At 45.4% G+C, this 20,042-nt stretch overlaps 1 protein-coding gene across 9 annotated transcripts in view; it reads left to right on the top strand.

Annotated features, from left to right (window-relative positions):
- Positions 1–2,532: 2,532 nt before the first annotated feature.
- ZC3H7B (zinc finger CCCH-type containing 7B) overlaps positions 2,533–20,042 on the top strand; it is a 49,601-nt gene continuing 32,091 nt past the window's right edge. For 5 of the 9 annotated variants that reach the window (XM_075709621.1, XM_075709656.1, XM_075709651.1 and 2 more), the window contains exons 1-8: positions 8,870–9,024; positions 9,130–9,190; positions 11,088–11,121; positions 11,504–11,701; positions 12,598–12,756; positions 16,126–16,206; positions 17,750–17,809; positions 19,219–19,261. In XM_075709621.1, the coding sequence (XP_075565736.1) occupies positions 8,985–9,024; positions 9,130–9,190; positions 11,088–11,121; positions 11,504–11,701; positions 12,598–12,756; positions 16,126–16,206; positions 17,750–17,809; positions 19,219–19,261 (676 nt within the window). In that variant the 5' untranslated portion in view covers positions 8,870–8,984. Of the gene's footprint in view, positions 2,709–6,541; positions 6,572–8,869; positions 9,025–9,129; positions 9,191–11,087; positions 11,122–11,503; positions 11,702–12,597; positions 12,757–16,125; positions 16,207–17,749; positions 17,810–19,218; positions 19,262–20,042 lie in introns of those variants that run through there. The other 4 variants (XM_075709632.1, XM_075709645.1, XM_075709611.1 and 1 more) reach the window with 4 other exon arrangements.

The following is a 20,042-nucleotide window of genomic DNA, read 5'->3' as shown; positions in this document are numbered from 1 at the left end:
TGAGAAGCATAAAGCTGCCAGAAAATGTAGAGCAAATGAGGGAATAAATTGGTGTGATGTAGAGAAGGAGCTTAAACTTGGAAAATGTAAGCAAGGAATTTGGCATTTGTAATTAGTTCCTCACGATCTTTAGCAATAAACAGGATCATATAAACCACATCTGAGTCCCTTCTCTGTTGTTCTCCCAAATATTGGCTAATCACCTGGGCCAGAGGGGTGAGAACAGAGTCTAACTGTAGATGCAGCTATATTGGAATGAATGTGTACTGTGCCATTGTAGCATAAATCCATAGATTCATTCTCCCTAAAAGAGTAGCTTTAGAAATCAAAGTAATTTTTATGACACTGTAGCTAGTTTGTAGCAGTGATTGGTGGCATTTTGACTCTGCTGACTACCTGCACAGGAGACCTCGATAACCATGCTTGCAAATTGTGAAAATCTTCCTGTTAACCACTAAGGAAAGATGTTATTTCATGAGAGGAGTGGTACATGCTGGATCAGGACACTTGCAGGACACCTCTTGGTCTTCTAGGCAAAGGAAATTGGGCTGGAGGGAAGTATAACATGGCATTCAATGGGGAAATGCAGTCTTGAAAATGAATGTTCTTGAATTAAAAAATTGTGATTATTCCAGTATAACTCTTGATTGCGTGTGGATTTTGGTTTTGTTCCTCTTTCTCCTCAGCTCCTCCTAAGCCCTCTTCTTCTCATCCAGCTGTGGTGTCTTGCCTTTCAAGAGGTGCTGCAGGGTTGGAGGCGTCCTGGGCTCAGTGACTCATTTGGTGCTTAATGGCTCTGTGATGCTGCCCTCCCGATGTAATTTGGCATGTCAGGTCTCCCCCTGTTTACTTTCCCCCACCAGGCCTGCCCCACCTCCTTTCTTCTGCCCAAAGCCACCCCTCGATGGATTGTAATTTAATGTACATTTTGCCCAGCAGCTTGTACAGCAGAGGCCCAGCTTGGTTAGACTCCGCTCATTGTCACGGTGTAACTGCCTAAAAATAAGAGGTAACAAATCTGTTGAAGAGATAATAAAAATAAACATTGTCTTATCCATGAATAACAGCAGTCTTTGGATCATAATATCTAAAAAAAAGTGCATTGTGATTAAATATTGTGAAGAGCGTAAGACAGTGTTCTCCAGTGTCATATGGTACGTTATACAATTCACAGCCTATATTTCATAAATTATCAGTTTATTGTGTTGACAGAGCTGCCAGAAGCCAATCCTGCTCAATATAATAAAGTCTTTCCTCTTCTGATCAACATGTTTTAAATATTAAACAAGTTTAGTACACTTCAGATGATACCTTCTACCTGCCTCTGAGGCTTGTCGGAGCTGCTTAGCTGCAAAAGCACAAAGTGACACTCTTTTGGGTCACTGTAAATAGAGAAGCGAGACGCTGAGGAGTAAACACATCACTGATTACATTGGAGAAGAGGTGATAATTTAAACCAGTGTCAGGCTGGAAATGATGGTCTGACGGTAGACAGAATCCTTTAGGGAGAGGAAAACCTCTCCTACTAGGGAGGCTGGACTGGGAGCTGAGCATAAAACTAATTTCAGAGGGTTATTTGAAGTTAATGGTAGTGCAGCTGGGCAGGGATGGATGAACCCCTGTCTAAGGCAGGCTGCGTATCTCTGTCTTTGCAACCATTTCCTGCGATAGAATAACGTGTGCCGCTGGGCCCCCGCTTCCCACCGGCAACTCCATTCCTGGGCCTCTGCCGGCATGGGCTGCTGTGGCGATTCAGTCCACTTTCTGGAAATATTGAGGGATTTGGGATGAAAACAAGCCAAAAATCTGGTTCCAAAAAAGTGCCTGAACTCGTATGTGTATACATAAATAGAAGAAAATATATACATGTACATATATGTCATAGGTGTATATTGTATAATGCACAATAGTATATAATATACTAATAATATGTTATATATACACGGACACACTGCATATTCCTTTCTGCCCAAAGATTTATGTTTTCAGAAAATCTTATTTACAGGGAACCCCCTCAGCAGTGCGGGGTGGAGTAAATTAAGGTCTGTCTGGATTAGATGATTGCTCTGTCATAAGCAGTGGCTCTGGCCCCCTTCCAGCAAGCATATATGGGTGGGCAAAAGGGTCACTGCTTCACGGATGTGATAATCCCGGGGTGGGGGGCGCCTCATAATTCAGTTCATTGCTGCGCTTCACATGCATGCAATCACTCTGCAGAGGCAGCCTTCCTTTCTTTTGGGGTGTATTTTATGTATCGGCAAAGACAACCAGGAAGAAGAAAAAATGTTGCATTAAAATAAGAACGGAGCCCTCGACTGCTTTCATTTTTTATTTTTTATTTTTTTTCCCCCAGCCTAATTCACCTTAAAGAATCTCAAAACCAACCACAAGGGAAAGATCTGTGAATTTTTGTAATGGAAAGCGGTAGCCTCTAGGGCCCAGAGGATATGCAGGGAGGCATTTTCTCTTGCTGGTGCAGCTGAGAGCGAGCGAGCGAGACCTGGAAATGAAAGTAAAGAGATCAGGAGGCACATGGAGGGAGCTGCAGGGGCAGCCGATCCAGAAGCAGAATGCTGCCTTCTATAATTAAATAGCACTTACTATTATTATTACTTCTAGTAATAATACATTAATAATATCTCTAGTAATACAATACCATTTATCAAGGAAAGTTTATACATAGTGTGGGGGGGAAAACCCAAGGAGAGGTGAGTCCTTTATTCTTATTTTGGGGGGATTATTTTTGTCTTAAACCAATTCTGTATGGGTGTGTGTTTGTGTATGTAGAAAGGGGTGGACTTGAGAAACAAGAAAATCTGGATGTTGCTTCATTAGAAAGTAAAGGTTTCAGATAGTAACTGCATGGATGAAACGTTGTGTAATTGCAAATTAAAGAAAGTGGTGAAAAATAATACGGGCGAGATTTTGAAGCTAACCCCCTCTTCCGCCAAAAATGTGGGGTTTGCAAAAAAATAATTGTCAGCGATCCTAATCCCACCCCCTGGAAAAAATGTGGTAGTAGTCTGAAAGTGGATAGCTAGGGGAAAAGCCCCTGGGCTTATGCGAAAAACTTAGTATTAATTGCTTTTGTGCCTGTTTGTGGTTTGTAGGTTTGAGAGCCGTGTTCAGATCCGTATTTAGGCTGCAGTTTCCCCCTCTTGTTTGGTATAAACCCCATGAAGCAGCAGAGAAGCCCTTGTGGAATAGCTTTTCAGATGCACCTTCTGTAGGGGCTTGTAAAGTTTATCAAATAAGAAGGTTGTGGGGGTTTTTATTCCTTCTCCCCTCCCCCCCCCCCCCCCCCCAAATTCTTTAATGCTTTAGACAGTTTCCGGGTGGCAGGGGACGGGAGGTTATCTTTTTTCTTTTTTTAAAGTCGCCTTCCAGACTCCTGGAGATGTGTGATTTTTATTTAAGCGGATGGGGGGGGTGGGGAAGGAGGAAGAGTATGTTTTGGTTTGTTTTCCTTTTCCCGGGGAAGCCTGGATATCTCCTGCCGCTGGAACCCCCTCCCAGCAGGACCGGGGTCGGGGGGATGCCGGGGTGCCGGCGCCCGGCCGAGCGGCGGGGGGTGCGGGAGGTGCCGCCGGCCCCTCTCCGCCCTGGCCGGCCGAGGTGGCGCTTCCGGCCGCGGTGGCCGCTAGGCAAGGCCGGGGATCGGCGGCCTAGTGCTGGGGGTGGGGGGAGGAGGCGGGCGGGAGCTCCCGCCCCACCCGTGCGCGAACCGGCCCCGGGATTTAATTTTTTTAAAGCGAGGCAGGGGAGGACGAGCTGGCTGGGCACGAAACCAAGAGCAAGTGGCCGATGGACGGGCGGCGGCACCCCACCGCCCCCTCCTCACACCCCGGGCCGCACTGCAGTGCCCCTCGGGCAGGGCCTGGAGGGCTGGGGCAGGAGGAAGGGCGGCCTACACGGGGGTGGTCTGCAGTAAACAGAGTGTTACGCGTGGGGTGCGAGGCTGGAGGGAGCACAAAATGGGGTGATGGGGGCCAGGGTGGTCTCTTGAGGCTTTGGCCACTGTCTCCGTCCCCTTCCTGGGGGAACATCTGGTTGATGCTTTTATTTTCAGCTTGGGGGCGAGGGAGTCATTGCTGCCTCACCCTGCATTTGCTGGAGGTATGGCTGGGTAAAGCTGGTCGCACCCCGATGACAGCCGCCCCAACGCTGCTGCGGGGCAGGAGCCAGACTAGTGGGGTGCCGGTGTGTGGGAGAGCGGCCACGGAGGTACCTTGGGGTGGCTGGTGCATGGAGGAACACAGTCGTCAGACCTGGTGGGCACAGCATGGTGGTGGGGACCCCGAGAGCTGTCGGCTGTGAGAAGCGTTCAAACCCAGGGAGTGGGACATGGCAGAGAGCAGCCAGAGGAGCAAGTGGGAGCCTGTGTTTGTAGTGGGCTGTGCAGCTTGTCCTCTGCTTGACGTGAGTCCAGTTACCCGTTCCGCTGCACCACTGAGGTGGCCAAACTGCAGCCAGTGAAAGACTCCTTGTTGCAGACTAGCACATCCTGGAGCCTTTTGCCTGGAGAAGAGTGCACAGCCTGGGGCTGAGCTCCTGTCTCAGCTCTACAACCTGCCACTTGCATCTCGGTGCACTTATTTCTGGCTGAAATGTTACAGTCAAAGCCTGGAAGTTGGTCAAGTGTGAACTCATTGCCATCCTGGAGATATAGTATGAAAAGCTTTGCCCAAATTCAGCTCTGGCAGGGTTGGGAATAACACCTAGTCCTTGATAAGGTAAATTCAAGTCTTTCTGTTCATCTCGTAGGGTCTCGAAGAATGAATCTACCGAGTTTCTGACTGAGTCACCCTGTTTATTGGTTCTTGCTTTCTTCTGAAGGCAAGAAAACCATTGTGCCTTTCTGCAGTATTTTATTTCTGTCTGGCAGATAGTTTGTAACTCATTGACAAACTATGAATAAAGTCCTCTCTAGATGCTGGACCACAGAGGATAAACATCTCTGGACTGAAAGGATAAGAGCTCTGTAGTGGGGATACAAATACTCTGGATTCGAATTCTTCTGGTGATTTGAGCAGACAAGTCTGGACAGACAGATTTGGTGGGGGAAAAAAAAAGGATGCTTAGGCACACTGCTTCATGAATGTCTTCTGCTGTGTTTCTAAAAATATTTAAAAGACTGAGAAAACAAAAGCGAAACAGGCTCTGTGCTTGAAATTAATTGTGCATCAGCCGTGGTATGGTGTGCAGGAGAACTGAAGTATTGCACGTATCAGTGGCTCACTGTGTCTTGGGTTTGCTGGCATAACAGGTGTGCATCTTGGTCCAGGGGTTGAATGAGACATGGTGGAGAGGCTGGGATGACAAGGGGAGACAGAATTGATGTGAGTTTGCTGGGGAGGTGGCAGGGGAGGAGTCGTGAGGAGCAAAAGGAGGAGTCCAAATGGTAGCCTCCATCAGCGATGGGGCAGGCAGGACAGGGGAGAGGTCTGCCCTGTGTGGAGGAGGGTGCTGGTGTGGAGTCAGAGCGAAAGGGAAAAGTGGTTGTTCCTGAGAGATGTGACGGAATTTGTTAGGGCAGAGCATGTGGTGTGCATTTTGAGGGTGTTGCTGTGAGGGGATGAGTCTTATGTGCAAAGCCATGACATAAGTGTGAAGGCGTGATGGAGCTTTAGCAGAGGAAGCTGGTCACCCACTTGCAAGGAGAGGGGAATGTGGGGCAGTATCAGGAAGCACCAGTCTGGAGGGGAGATCAGGCCTGCGGTTTATGTCTAAAGAAGGCAACGGAGGGTCTTGGGTTGGAGAAAGTTCACTGTGGAAGGTGAGGGTAGTACTGCAGAGATTAAACAGCATGCAGGGCACAGAAGGTTTTTTTAATGAGGGTTTTGTAGCGAGGATCAAAACTGTAGCTGAGTATTGTGGGACTTACAGAGATGCGGTAGGATGGTCAGCCATCCACATGAAGCAAGGATAGAGATATGAATGATGGATGTGTGGCAATGGTAGTGAGGAGAGAAGAAACAGAAGGGGAGCTCCAGGATGCAAGAGAAGTTCGAAAACTCTAGGAGGGAGACATTGTGGAGCCTTTCCCTGTAGTCCTTTGGCTCCACTCCAGCTTTTGGTCAGTAATGTTTGAATGCCCTTCTCTGTGGGCAAGCAACAGTAACCGGTTCTTCTTGTAACACATGCCCACATCCTGCTGTGTAGGATGTTTTAGTAGTGGGGTCAGGGTAGGCATGAGAACAGGTACTGATCTCTTCTTTGTTCCTTGCAGTAGTGTTTTAAGAGCTGAGCTCAGAAGCAGAGGTTGAAGTAGGCTATGCATATCAGAAGCTTTTCAAGGTGATGATCTGTTTTGTGGATATACACAATTGTGAAGGTGTGCCACAGCATTTTTGGAGTGCAGCCATTGACTTTGTGATGACCAACCATTGACAATGATGACCAGCCAGTGTTCAACTGCTCTCCCCACAGTCGCCAACAATCTCCCTTTTCATCGGATCCGTGTGCTACTACCACTTCACTTGCCTGACTTTTGTCCTCTCCAGCATGGCTCATGTCAGGGAGCAGCAAGAGCAGGGCTGCTCCCCCAGGGTGGACAAGCTAGGAGCCAAAGGTGATGGCAGCCACCAGCAGCGCCCTCATTAACTAGGGTACAGTCCCACCATATCTGAACAGGGCAGGCAGAACAAGATGCTGACAGCAGGGGTCCATCAACAGTCCCAGAGAAGATGAGGTGGTTAACTGGGTCCAGGGTCTACCCAGCAAGTCCAGCAGTAGGAGATGGTGCCAGAGACAGGACTGGAGACAAGCTGCCTACAGTGTAGGTCCAAGGTTTGTCTGGGAGATATGATGGAGGACAAGTGTACCTACAGTATGGCTCAGATGAGGCAGTATGCCTGGACCTGAGCTTAAATGGAGCTCCTGGACTGTGGGCAGAGGGTGGATGGGTGGGAGTCTGAGGTGAGGTTCTTTGGGGCATTTAAAGCCTGTTAGTGCACTCAGGGCCCAGACAGCTAGAAATTCTTCCTTCCTCACTGTCCTTTCCCCCATCAGCCTTTGTGAGGGTCCACTTGATCTTTTAACTCCTCTTCTCCCCCCGCCCCAGTTTATCTCTTGTCATTTCCCGTGGTGGCTCTTTCCCCACCCTTGTCTCTGATGGCCCTCACAGTTCTCCCCTACAGTGCTCTGGGGTTGCTCTGTCCTCTTTCGTGGCTTTCACTGCTGTCTGTATGGAAGTGTTTCCTACTGCTCTTCTTCACCTTGACTGTTCTCTCTTACTTCTTCTGTCTTTGCAGAATTTTTCTACCCCTCAAGCTTGTCTGCCTGTAGCGTTAGTGATCATATTAACCTCACAGTCTCCTTGTTAAATTTCCTTCTTTCTTCTTGATTGCTCATTATCCAGGTTATTTATAAGTCATTCCAGACCTTCTGTTGGTGTTGTACTGAAGTCTACCTGCTCTTCTCCATTGCTTCTGTTAAAAGCCTTTGTAGAGATGCTGATCATCACTCACCTTGTCTGTTGGCTTTCCCTTTCTTGCTGCACTGCCCATCCCGTTCCAAATGCAGCTGCTTAAAATCTACCTGCTGCTTGGACCAGATTGCTCTCAAATTTAATGTCTGATGACTTACAAACTGCACAGTGTCACTTTTAAGCTCTTGCTTCCTTCTGCTACCACTTCTTTCTGGTCTTTCTCTCGCTCCTGCCTTTCCCCCTTCCCCCAACTCTCCTTGGTGAAGGGCAGGTACTAATTATTCTACATTTTGCATGGCACAGAGCACAATCAATAAGGGCTTGCTGAGTTGTCAGGATTGATTTTCACGTACCTTAAAGGTCCCTTCACCCTGTGCCAGGCTGAACATGCCATAGATACCATAAGATACCTTAGGATGGTAGGGATGGTCTTAATGTAAAACGGAGCTGGGTTGTAATATTTTCCAAGCTGTTGTAGTGTAGAGTTAGAGAAATTACTTGTTTTTCTCGTAATCTCTTCAGAGATGATCCCAGGCTGGGAAGGCACAGTGCCTTCAGCTCCATCTCATCTCAGCATTTCTGTCCTTGCTGCCTTTGTCCCCAGGTTACCATTCCTTAAATGCTGAGCATTGCTTGTGTTCACAGCTGGTTGATGGCAAGGCTGGGAAATTTGCTGCTGCCAGCAACTCTATTTTGCCACAAAGTGTCATCCCTTGTCCCCTTCTTTATTCTTTTCTTGCGTGGCAGACCTCTGTACCTTGGGGAGAGGTCAGGGAGGAGCCATTCCAAGATTTGCTCTGAAAACACAGGGGGTGAAGCTCATGTATCTAATGGTGTGATTCAAGTCCATTTTAGTTGAGAAAAGGGACATTACTCCAAAATATCTCCATTGTACTCCTTACTTGTCTGCACTCGCAGAGACCCAGACGGGATTTGGTCAAACCTAGCAAGTTACTGTGCCCATTTGTGTCCCTGACTAGGTGGGGATAACTCTCTCTTGAGTCTTCCTCAGGTGCTGCCCACCCCAATTTAAAACACTGCAGGACGGGGCCCTGTCCCCTCTCTGGAGGAGCATTCCCAAGTCTCCGCTGCTCTTGCCTGCTGATTTTCAGCACGGAATTCCCATTGCTTAGATTCATCCCTGCTCTTTTATATGGACCATGGCAAGCAATTCCATCTCCTTCCTTTGCATCTCTCTCTGTAATATGCCTCCAGACACCTTACATAGATTACTTGTTTTGTCTGCTGTGCAGTAAACCAGTTTAAATCGGTCCCAGATAAACAGCGGTCAGAATTGCTTATCATGGGAAGGTCCCAGCACAAATTCCTGGAATGACTGCCAGTGAAGGGGAAATGTTGATTTTATTTTCCCCTTTCTTAGAAGGCAGTCATGATTACAGTTGGTTCCTATTGCTTTATTTACTGGCAGTCTAACTAGGGAGCTCAAACTGAAGTAATTTTTCTTTGCCCATGTATCCTGGCGGTGGCATGTGAGAAAAAGCAGATAGCTGGTAGTGAGCTGCTTGCCATCCTGTGTCTGCTGTGTGGATAAATCATGGACTTCGGTTTTCAGGGCATCTGGTCTGGAACATTTTGTTAGTAGTAAATTCAGGCACACTCAAAATACTGTGCTTCTTAATTGCCAGCAAGACCTATAATGACTCATTTTGTGGTTTTTTTTTTTCCTTCTTCCTCTGCAGCAGCTATAATGGAGAGACAGAAGAGAAAACAAGAAATAGAGAAAGGACTTCAGTTCATTCAGTAAGTGGACAACCTCATTGTTTCCTGTAGCTTTGGAGGTGGTTGTCTTCGTTCTTCCTATTCACCGCTTTGGGGCTCCTGCGTGGGAAAGAGATATCAGTCCTGAGGATTTTCGCTGTGGTTCTTCAGGGTGCTTCTTGTCCTGCCATCTCTCTAGACTTGAAATTGTATAATTTTAATTTCCTTGGGTTTGGCCCTCCACTGCAGTTCCAGGATGATCTTTACAGTCAGCCTAATGCACATAGTACTTGGACCTTCTACTTCTACCTTCTCTTCAGTGTGAAGATCTCAAAGTGCTCTCTCAACAAGGTTATCCCACCTTTCTTAGGAAAGGAGATAGTGTTTCTATTTTGTAGGTGGGGAAAGCATGGTAAATGACTTGCCAGGTGCCCCATATAGTGCCTATAGCAGAAATACATGACCTGGGCTCTTTCACAGTTGCCAACCTGGTAGGCGCCTCAGGTCACGCTTTTCTGAATATCATGTGGCATTCTAGAGCTTGAGGTGGTTGCTCATGTGGTAGCTACAAGTCCAAGTGCTTCCTTATAAAGTACAGTAGTGTTTTTTCCCCTCCGGTTGTTTGAGTTAGCAAAGGCCTCAGACTCAGGTCCAGGTTCCATGGTGAGTAAGGAAGCAGCAAGACTGTAATCAGATTGTTTTGGGGTTTTTTTAACATCTGCTTTGAGTCCTGCAGTTGTTATGGCTGAAATCTGTGCGTCTACAATAGGAAAAAAAGCCAAATCTTCCATGTTAAATATTTATATCCTGTAGCATGGCAATGATATTTTCACCCCAGACTGAGATGAAATGGGGCTGATAACCCAGTTTCAGAGAGGCAGTTGTGAGGTTTATTTATTAGAAAGAAAATAATTTAGAAATACAGGGTGGTGTTCATGCTTCTGGAGTGTATCTTAAACTCCAAACCAGGGGCAGTGTCATTTGTTGGCTTGTTTTGATGTGAAAGAGGGGTAGTCCAATTTTATAAGCAACATGAATGTTTCTTACAAAGCCAAGGCATTTCCTGTAGTTAATTTTAAGGAGCAGATGATGATTAGATTAGATGAAATTTAAAAAAAATTTATTCTCTGACCAATAAGATCATGTATATGATGTTGTATTTCAAAGATGCAGAGGGCCATTAAAGGTGCTAAGGATTTCTCTAGAGCCTATTGTTTTCTCCTTGAAGAGAAAAAATCAATACATCAGGACCAAACCTGGATGACCTGGGTGGTGTGATTTGTATAATGGAACCTTTCATCTAAGTCTCAGGGCTGTTGTGGGGTAGATTATCCACACAAGCACTGCCAGTTTTGTGGCACAGCCTGGAAGTTTTGGCCAAGACAGCTGGAGCTAAATGGCTTCCCAAACCTGCATTTTCTCCTTTTCTTCTGTGGTGTAGGCCTAAAGGCACGTGGCTAAGTTAATGCAGAGGAAAGTGATTGCATTTATCACTGTATGTCTTTGGTCACACAGAGGATTTGAGGAGGTCTTGGGAGTGCCAGTCTGGTGCCTCTCATCAGAGCCAGATGCACTTAAAATATACTTGTATTCTCCATCACAATCTCTCATGGGACTTTCTCAAAGATGTATTTTTTTTTTGGTGGCTGGCTGAAGGTACATTACAGAGGATTGTGTATGCACAGAAAATAGCTGAGAATAAGATTCCTCTAGTCTCAAACCCCTTTGGGACTTGACCATCTCTTGACACCACTGTGGCCACCACTGAGCACAGTGCTCCCTAATTGTGTTCTCTTTGCCCCAGCTGCCTTTAAAGTGATGAATTGTTCAGGAACTCACTGAGATCATTAACACAGGACCAGAAAGATGGTTTCTTCATCAGACAATAGCCTGTGTTTGTATGGATACCTATTTCATGAGAATTTTCTCTTTTTTTCAGGTCCACATTACCCCTAAGCCAAGAAGATTATGAGGTAATGAACAGTTTGTTTTCTGAAGTTGGGAACTCTTTGGTTAGCAAGAATTTGTTCTGTTGCACAGCCATTAGTTTACATACCAAAAGTGGAGAGTGTGGGATGGTCTGTCACAATTTGTCTGTAACTTAAAGCTTTAAGGTTCTGACAGTGACAACTTTCAGGAAAAGGAGAGGACGCTTGAGTGTTCAAGAAGGAAGAAGATTTGACTGGATTATTCTCCTCTACCAAAAGTCTGATGTTTTACAGGAGGGTGGGGAGGCAGGAGAATCTTAGTGGGCAGGAAGCTTGCTAAAACATATGGAAAAGAATGGGAAATTGGGAAACCTCTCCTGTCTCTGAATATCCACTTCAGTCTATTTGCTCTCTCCTTGCTGCCCAGGCCTTTTTGCAGAAGCTGGTGAGAAACCTGTTTGCAGAGGGCAATGATTTGTTTCGAGAGAAGGATTTTAAGCTTTCACTGGTACAGTATGTAGAAGGGCTGAACGTGGCAGATTATGCAGCCTCCGATGAGGTGACCATCCCAAAGGAACTCCTGTGCAAGCTGCATGTGAACCGAGCTGCCTGCTACTTTGCCATGGTGAGCACCTTCCAAAGTCATCCCCAGGGGCCAGGGAGGACATCACAGTTGCAGTGGCGTGTAATTGGAAAAGATGTCAAGAGGGGTTTCAGTTGATTTTGTCCGCTCCCTTCTCCAACAGTGGAGGAGACGATGACACACAGAAAACTCTGATATCTCCCCACTATCGCACTGTGTCTTGTAAGACCAGAGGAAGGATGTGAAGGAGAGGGGGCCAGGCCCAAGGTACTGAGAATGCAGTTCTGGTCCACATTGGTGAGGAGTTAGTACAGTCTGGAGATTGGAAATGGCCAGTGCCTTCCAGTACTGACGTGAGTAGTTCTCTGGAATACTGCTTGAGTATTACTCTGCAGGCTCCTGCCTCCTCAAGTGAGGCACTGGAAGACAGTGAGAAGGCTTTGGGTCTTGATGGAACTTTCAGCACACACACACACGGAAGAGGATTCTGCAGTACTCAGGGTCTAAAAGGCTGTGTGCTTCCATTTTCCTAAGGAATCTCCCAGCTTTCCTTTATGGCACAACACCGGAGCAGGTCCATCCTGTTCGTAATGAGGTTGAGTGCCATGAAAAAAATTAGCAAGCAGTCACATAATTAAAGACTGTCAAATGTCACATGCCCAAGGTAGAGGGGGAGACAAGATAAGGCTGCTCGAGCAGCCTTAATTCTGGCATTCACTGACTTTGAAGTGTTTTGCGTTTTGCAAGACTTAACAAAATGTTCTGTTACCGTAGGTTTTGTGTGTTTGTACGCTGGTCTGTGTATGAGGTAATATATGTATTTCCAACTGCCTTTTATATTCCTGTTTTATACTGGGAAAGAAGACTTTTGCATTTACACAGAAAGAGGGGTTAGTCTGCTGTGCCTCAGCTGACTTGAGGTGGTCTCTTTGATGCAGGGTTTGTATGAGAAGGCACTGGAAGACAGCGAGAAGGCTTTAAGTCTTGACAAGGAGAACATCCGAGCGCTCTTCCGGAAAGCCCGCTCCTTAAATGAACTTGGAAGACACAAAGAAGCATATGAGTGTAATAGCCGATGCTTGCTGTCCCTCCCACATGTAAGTTTTTGACCTACAACTCATGCTGATTTCTGTGGCTCACCACCTTTCTCCTCCGTAACATGCTTAGCGTTAGGCCAGAGGATAGTGGAAGAGGAAGCTTGGCTGTTCCTGGGAACATGCTTATGCCCAGAAGTTCTGTCTCTCTGACTTGAAGAAGATGTTTGACCTCACATGTCTCTTGAGTCCAAGTCACCCTCTACAGACAGTGCCAGCCAGAGGCACCGGTTTGGTGGCCTATTTGTGAAGAGCAAAACCCTACCCTAACAAAATGTGAACTGATGCCATGATTGTTTCAATTAGCTGGTTTTATATGTCTAATGGGAGTAACTAGGAGTATGGAACAAACGGGAATTGGAGCACTGGAAGGAAAACATGTATGCTTTTCCTGTTTTAGATAAAAATGTCTTATGTTTTACTTACTGGTTGCTAAGGCAAGCTGATAAAGCTTTTTATTTCTTGTCGGACATGTGAAGGTGTTCCTGACATCACATCATAGTTATTTTTATGTTCACAGGTGTGTAAATTTTTGCATTCAGAGGGACTATCTGCATATACTAGGCCCTAGATACTTTCCTGACAATGCTTTTGCTGAGTGTGCTTTTACGCCAAATATTGAACAGGAAACCAGACTGTGATTAGATAGATTCTAGTGAGCACTGGTTGTCTGCTAAATTTGGTTCTGATCCATCACAGTAATGCTATTAGAAAACAAATGCATCTACTTCAGCAGGAGAAGTTAACTTTCCTTTATTGTTAGTGTTACAGAAGCAGTCTTTGAAAGCCTTGTTAGTAGTTAGTTATTCCTTTTGTGTAGCTTGTAAATTCTAGTTTCTTTGACTTGGCAGAACAGGGTAACCAAAACACATTAAATGTATCATGTTAGGGGAGTTTCAAAGAACTGTTTTTTAAACAAACCCTTTTATAAACAAAACCATCTAATGTATGTGTTCATGTAAAGCCATATCTGGCTATATTTCACATTGCAGTTGAGCCTCTTAATTGAATTTATTTTTTAACCGTGTACTTATGTTTACATATCTCCCGTTATTATCATTACAATCATCATGGTTTACACACACTTTATCAAACTTCTCTGTGGCAGGGAAGTTCAGCCTGACAAACTCCGTATCGAGTCATCTGCATTCCTGGTTCTAAACAATTCAGTCTTGTAAATTAACATACCCCATTGCCTCATTACCTGATTAACAGAAATCATAAGCCTTCTCTGCATCAAATGTAAGTCATGCTATCCATCATCTCACTCTCATTTCCATTACACCAGCTGCTAAGCCTCTGGAGCTCACAGGTACTTCCAGCTTGCATTGCTGTAGCAGCTGAGAATTTTGTTGTGGTCAAAGCAGAGCATGTATTAAAGCTTCTGGTGATGAAGGATCTCCCACTCAGTTGACTCACTGTCTAGCAGAGTTAACTTGTTTCTGGGGGCAGATACTCAGTGCTGATAGTTTGCCAAGGTTCCCAGCATGGTGAGGTTGATACTTCTCTGTGGTATGCTTTTTTTGGTATGGCATGGGGTTTTTTTAGGGTGTTGGAGGAGAGCGTATTGCATGCCCTTGTTGAGCATCTTCTCATTTAGGTGGGAGGTAGTAAGCACCTGAGGGTGGCATTTGGCTGAGGGAAGGGAAAGCTAAACGAAGATCTTGGGGGTGACAAAGAGCAAATAAGCCCCCACCCCCAAATCTCAGGCCTGCTGACAAAAAGGACAATAATGAACTATGTGTTTTTGGGAAGGGATGTTGAGGCAGTCTAGAGAGAAGTACATTCTTGATCTTGTCCAGGAATCTGAGGAGACATCTCGGAGTTACGTTGGCACGTGGAGTTGGGTGGGGTAAACCTGGTGGGTATGAGTATGAGATCAATGAAAAGAAGTTATGTCAGAAGTGTTTCTGGTGAGTTTTCCACAGGGAGCAAGAAAATGGTAGGCTTCAGAAGACACCTGAGAGAGTGTTTAGAAAGGCAGAATCACCAGAGGCAAACAGAGCAATGAAAAAAGGTGATTGGTGTTACAAAGATCTCAGAGGTGGAAGACAGTGAGGAAGGAGCAGTGACCATGAGATTTGACCAAAAAGAGGTCTCTGGAGGGTGCGGGGACAGTTTCAGGAGAAGGTACATCCTGAAGGGGCATAAGATGGAGAGAGAAGAGGAAATGGACAAGATAGTTTTCATCTTCACTAAGTTCAGAGAAGATGGTGACAAGACCAGTGTTGAGGGTGTGGGGGAGCAAGTACAGTCAAAAAGTGGCACTCCAAATTGAAAGGAAAAGTTACCAATACTCTGGGCAGGAAGAACCAGAGGCTAGTGAGGGGTTGAAAGGGAAAGGGTGAACCTGCAGGGAGAAGGCATTTGGAAAGACCAGCATGGCAAGTAGGGAGAAGAGAGCAAGCTTCAAGGTTGGAGATGAGGGAGGAGATGTTGGGACATTAAGGAGGGATGTCACAATAGGTTGGGCAGATATTTTTTTCCTCTTTGAAGAAACTGTTAAAGTACTCCAAATTTTTGCAAAAAGGGGGAGAGAGGAAAGCAGAAGGAAAGAGTTGCTGGTGATAAATAAGTGAAGAAGGATGTTGCAGGTTCTTAGTCCAGGCAACAGAGAGGATGGAGCAGGGGAATGGAGTGTGGCCCAGAACTTTGTCTAAAGCCCACGATGGTGTGTGAGTGGGCCTGGGCAGTGAGCAGGGAGGATGGTTAATGGCATGCAGCAGGGAAAGCAGAAGGATCTGCTTGACTAAGCTGAGGCTGTTTAACCAGAGCTGGGGACGGTGAAAATGCCTTGTAGCTAGTAAGTAACTGAGACTTGGTTTCAGCTTTAAAAACAAACAAACTAGCAAAACAGGCTAGTGAATACTGTCTGCTTTTCAAAACTGATTATTAGCTCTGTGGCTGGTGGAGAGGGAAAGTATACAGGCTGTGCATGCAGGAAGGCATGCAGGCTCCTTCTTCCCAGACATGGGGACCTTGTGGAAGCTCTATGAGCCCCCAGCACAGGGGCTGCTAGGAGCCAGCCTGGGCAGCTCCTTCAGCCGTCTTGCCAGTGGGACTTGTGAACCCTGCTTTCTGAGAGCCGGTGTTTTCTTGGAAGCAGACAGTTGATTCTGATTTTCTGCAGCATCGAAAGACTGGGGGGGGAGGTCCTGGTGCAACCTCAGTATCTCAGCAGGACCGAATGACAAGAGCACTGAGGTCGGCACGGACTCTTCTAGGGCTGCTCTAGCAATTGTCCCCCTGCTGCTGTCTACAAGTGAGGCTTCTTGGCACAGCCCAGCGTGGATAACTGTATTCCTGTTTATTTCATTGTGTGTGCTGCAAAGGCAAAACTGAAAGTGTCCTGCCAATGGTTTTTGTCCCCAGGATGAAAGCGTCACGCAGCTGGGACAGGAGCTTGCCCAGAAGCTGGGACTGAGGGTTCGAAAAGCATACAAAAGACCTCAGGTATGACTTTTTTTTTCTTAGAGCCTATTCTTTGTCTCTTTCAGGTTTACTTTTGCAGAAGTCGTAGGTGCTGCCCTGCAGCTATAGACACACATACACTACCCTGTGATCCCTCTAGCAGGCCACTGGCTACCGTCCTTGTCCTGACCCTTGCCTTGATCCATTTCTAACCCCATTGCTGCTCTGTGTCTACTGCCAGGATGTTTCCTGTGTCCCCAGCTAAGCCGGGCAGAGCTGGGCTGGTGCTGCAGGAGAGGCTTCCAATGCACTGGGAGCCTGTGTTTTTGGGAGTAGAGGGACACGTGGCCTGATCCCAAAGGAGGTTTTGCATCACAGTCCTTTTTCTGTTATGGGAAGAGAAGGGTGGGATCTTCTGCTGCATCAGAGGCGTGTCTGGTTTTGTAGTGCAGTGGGTCATGAGGGGTTCTTGTCCCATATCTAGGCATAAACCTTCTTCATGGTGAGGGAAAGGCTTGTGCTTTGGGAAAGTGACAAGTACACGTCTGGTCAGATGCTAGGAAAGAAGGCAGCAAAAAGCAAGTCGTGGGTCCAATAAGTTGACCCCAGTGTCTGAATCTGTAACTCGCTCTACAAGAAAGTGCTGCTGTAACTGGAGTACTGTTAGTACTTAAATATATATACCCTGGGATGGAGCTAGAGGGCGTTAGGCCACTGCTAGCACTCTTCGATAAAGCTGCCTTGGTCACGTAAAATCCAAGGATGCATTTTCAGGAGTAGGGAACATTAACTAGTAGTTGAGGCTTACGTTTGCATCCTCAGCCCTGTACACAGTGGTGTGTTAAACAGCCAGTATGTTCCACCTCCAGAGGGGCACCTTAGCAGTATGCAGTGAAGTGATTGGTGGGCATCCAATTTGCAGAGAGCTTTTGGAGTAAATTTGGCTGTAGCATCTTTTTCCTCTCCCTAACCAACCTCGCATGTGTGATTGGCCTACCCCCCAAAAAACCCTCAGCGTTGTAGCAGCTCTCAACCCTCTGAAATGATTCTGTCTCAGAGAAAGGGAAGTTTTATGCAGAAATATTTTTTTGTAGCTTCTCACTGTGTTGGTCTTGCCACCTTTTTGCTGCTGTCATGTTACTCAGCTGTGATGGGTTTAAACCACCTGTATGTTAGAAAAATAAAAATTAAAAACTCCAAAATGCTTTTTATTATTTGAAATTTAGTGATCAGTATTTTGATAACACCTTGCTATCTCTTGTGTTGACTTCCAGCTTTCATTCCAGTGCCTTCCCGAAGTAGTAATTTCTTAACAAAAAGCCAAAAGCTTCTGTTCCTCAGGGAAGTGTTTTGCTTCCTGATTGTGTGTTGGATATTGGGTGTTTTGCACTGAGGTGTCCAGAACAAATATATGTTCCTTTCAGTGTTCAGAAAACTGTACCCTTGTGTCACAGTGCTCTGCTTTTTGGGGTGGCTTTTATTTTACGGGCAGTGTCTGGAAGGAAACAGTATTGTAACCCAGCTGTACCTAGTTTACAAGCATTCATGGGCTGTCTCTGTTCTAAGACCTCTCTCTTCCTTGCAGCAGGAATTGGAAACATTCTCACTACTCAGTAATGGCACATCAATCAATTTGTCAAACCAGGTAGAGTTTGCATCCTGTGGTTCTTACTGTTCATGGATTATGCTACTGGAATTCTTTTCCGTTTTATTTACATGCAAATTCATAGCTGTCTTTTAGGATTTACATGTATTAATTAGTGTTTTCCACTTTTAAGGAATATTGCCAAGGAAATTAATTTCTTTGAAAATATTTCTAGTGACAACATTTTTTATGTCAATAATTAGATCACTGAAGATGGTTATTCTTCTTAGTTATTGTGAATGTTTGCTTTCTCTTACATTTTAAATAAGTTTCAGTTTTCAAGGTTTTACATAGTTAGGGCAATGCTAAGTGAAAATCAGAAGGTGCAACTGCTGAAGAAACAAACAAAATCAAATCATACGATGTACTGAACAAGGTACACACATTGTTTATGTATTCTTTGTATTGTCCTGTCACCTGGGAGATCCGGCTTGGGCAGGGTACTGTACAAATACTAAGCTAAATATAAGAAATTGCTGATTTCCTTGTTCCACCAGCAGCAAAAAAAACCCCAAACACCTGCTGTTTTTATGGGCTGTTTGGTACTTCACACTAGTCCTTAAAGCAAACAGACTGTAAAACCGTAAAAATTGACATTTTGTACAGCAAGATGGGATACTAAAGAATTAAGTTTACCTTCCACTGTTCAGTGAGTTGCCTTCACATCTTTCCAGGACAGCCAGTCAGCTTTCTTTAATAGTTGTGCCTAGTTTTTAATTGGAAAATCTTTCCTTTCACAAGAAATTAAAATAGTGCAAAAACTAGAAATTGCAAAAACTATTGCAGTAGATGCAGTATCATGGAAGTAATGGTTTATTTGTGCCTTTTTAAGTTTAAGCTGAAGGCACACATGCTTACCTCTGTTTATGTTTCTGTAAAACATTGGCTCATTTTATTCCTTGCCTGGAGCTCCAAGTCAGCAGTTGTCTTTGTGGAAACCTTCTCCTGTTTTGAGTTTGCTGTAAAAGTTTGTGGTTCTTAGACTGCAAAATATGTGAACTAAGAAAAGGAAGATTGTGTAAGGTCAGGTTAATCAGATCTCACACTAGATGGGGCTGACTGATTGATGTGTCCTGGGACTTTGGACACAGCATTCTCATCCATACATGAAAATCCTATTCTATGAACAGATTTGCTCACATGGTTGCATATTATGCAGGGCTAGTATTCCTTTGCAGCAACAGGATTTGTCCACTGCTGGAGGTAAAAATGAATAGGCTCTTTGGATTAATGGCCTCTTAAAGTTTGTTGGTTTTACTGCTCTTGCACTGATAGAGGCCATAAAGGAAAAGAAAGGGCCAGATGCATTTAGGAGTAGTAAAGGGTCTCATCTGTGAAGTGTGAATATCTTTTTAAAGATGAATTTCTGATGATATTTTTCTTTACCCTTTCCTACACTCTCTTTGCAGACCACTTCCAATGGATTGGGTACAATAGATGACATCGAAACAGGTAAAGACATTTCTCTTCTCTGATTTTTGTGGCTTTGGTAAGGTATCTGAGCAGGCTGGCAGGCCTGAGAGGTTCATCGCCTTCATTTGTGTCTCTTCTGCATGCTCCTGGCTTTGGTAACTAGGAGGAGGAAAGGTGGTGGGAAGCAGGAGTGTTTTTCCTGCAGAAAAGCTTTTTGTCCAGGCCCAGTGAGGGACACGTCTGGGAATTACAACGGCCTGCTGAGGCACACAGCTCTCTCCAGGTGTGCTTTCTTAAAGCTGGGCTTGGCAAAGCTTCTGAAACTCTGCTCCCAGCCAAAACAGTCCAGATAAAGTGAAGTTCAGGTTGTAAGTGAAGTTAAGGTTGTAGGCGGCTGTTTGTGCGCTGAGTGTGTATGGTCCTCTAAGACATTGAAGTGGACGAAATGAAAACAAAAGGAGTTGGGAGGGACCCAGGGAGAGCCATGTTCAGGGTTAGGCCTTCAGGAGGAGCAGAAGAAGAGCTACAGGGTTGCTTTTCTCATGCCGGGAAACAAGTGACCTTAACTCTGCCCCTGTAGAAAGGCTTGCTATGTGCTTTGCCCTTTGTTGTGTGCTGGAGCATTGAAGTCATGCCTCTGAGCACATCAGTCTTTGTTCCTTTGAAAAGTGGCTGTGTGTGTGAAGGTAAATGTGAAGACTTACCACTGCAAGTAGCAATTGCTCTTTTTATAGAAACTAATTTCATTATTACAGTGCTTTGGTGTCTATTTTGGAAAACATGTTAGTTCTCTGTTGAATGCCAGTTCAATAACTGAATG

This window comes from Pelecanus crispus, chromosome 1 (assembly GCF_030463565.1).
Source record: "Pelecanus crispus isolate bPelCri1 chromosome 1, bPelCri1.pri, whole genome shotgun sequence".
NCBI classification, from domain to species: domain Eukaryota; kingdom Metazoa; phylum Chordata; class Aves; order Pelecaniformes; family Pelecanidae; genus Pelecanus; species Pelecanus crispus.
This window is presented reverse-complemented; position numbering and strand designations above follow the sequence as displayed.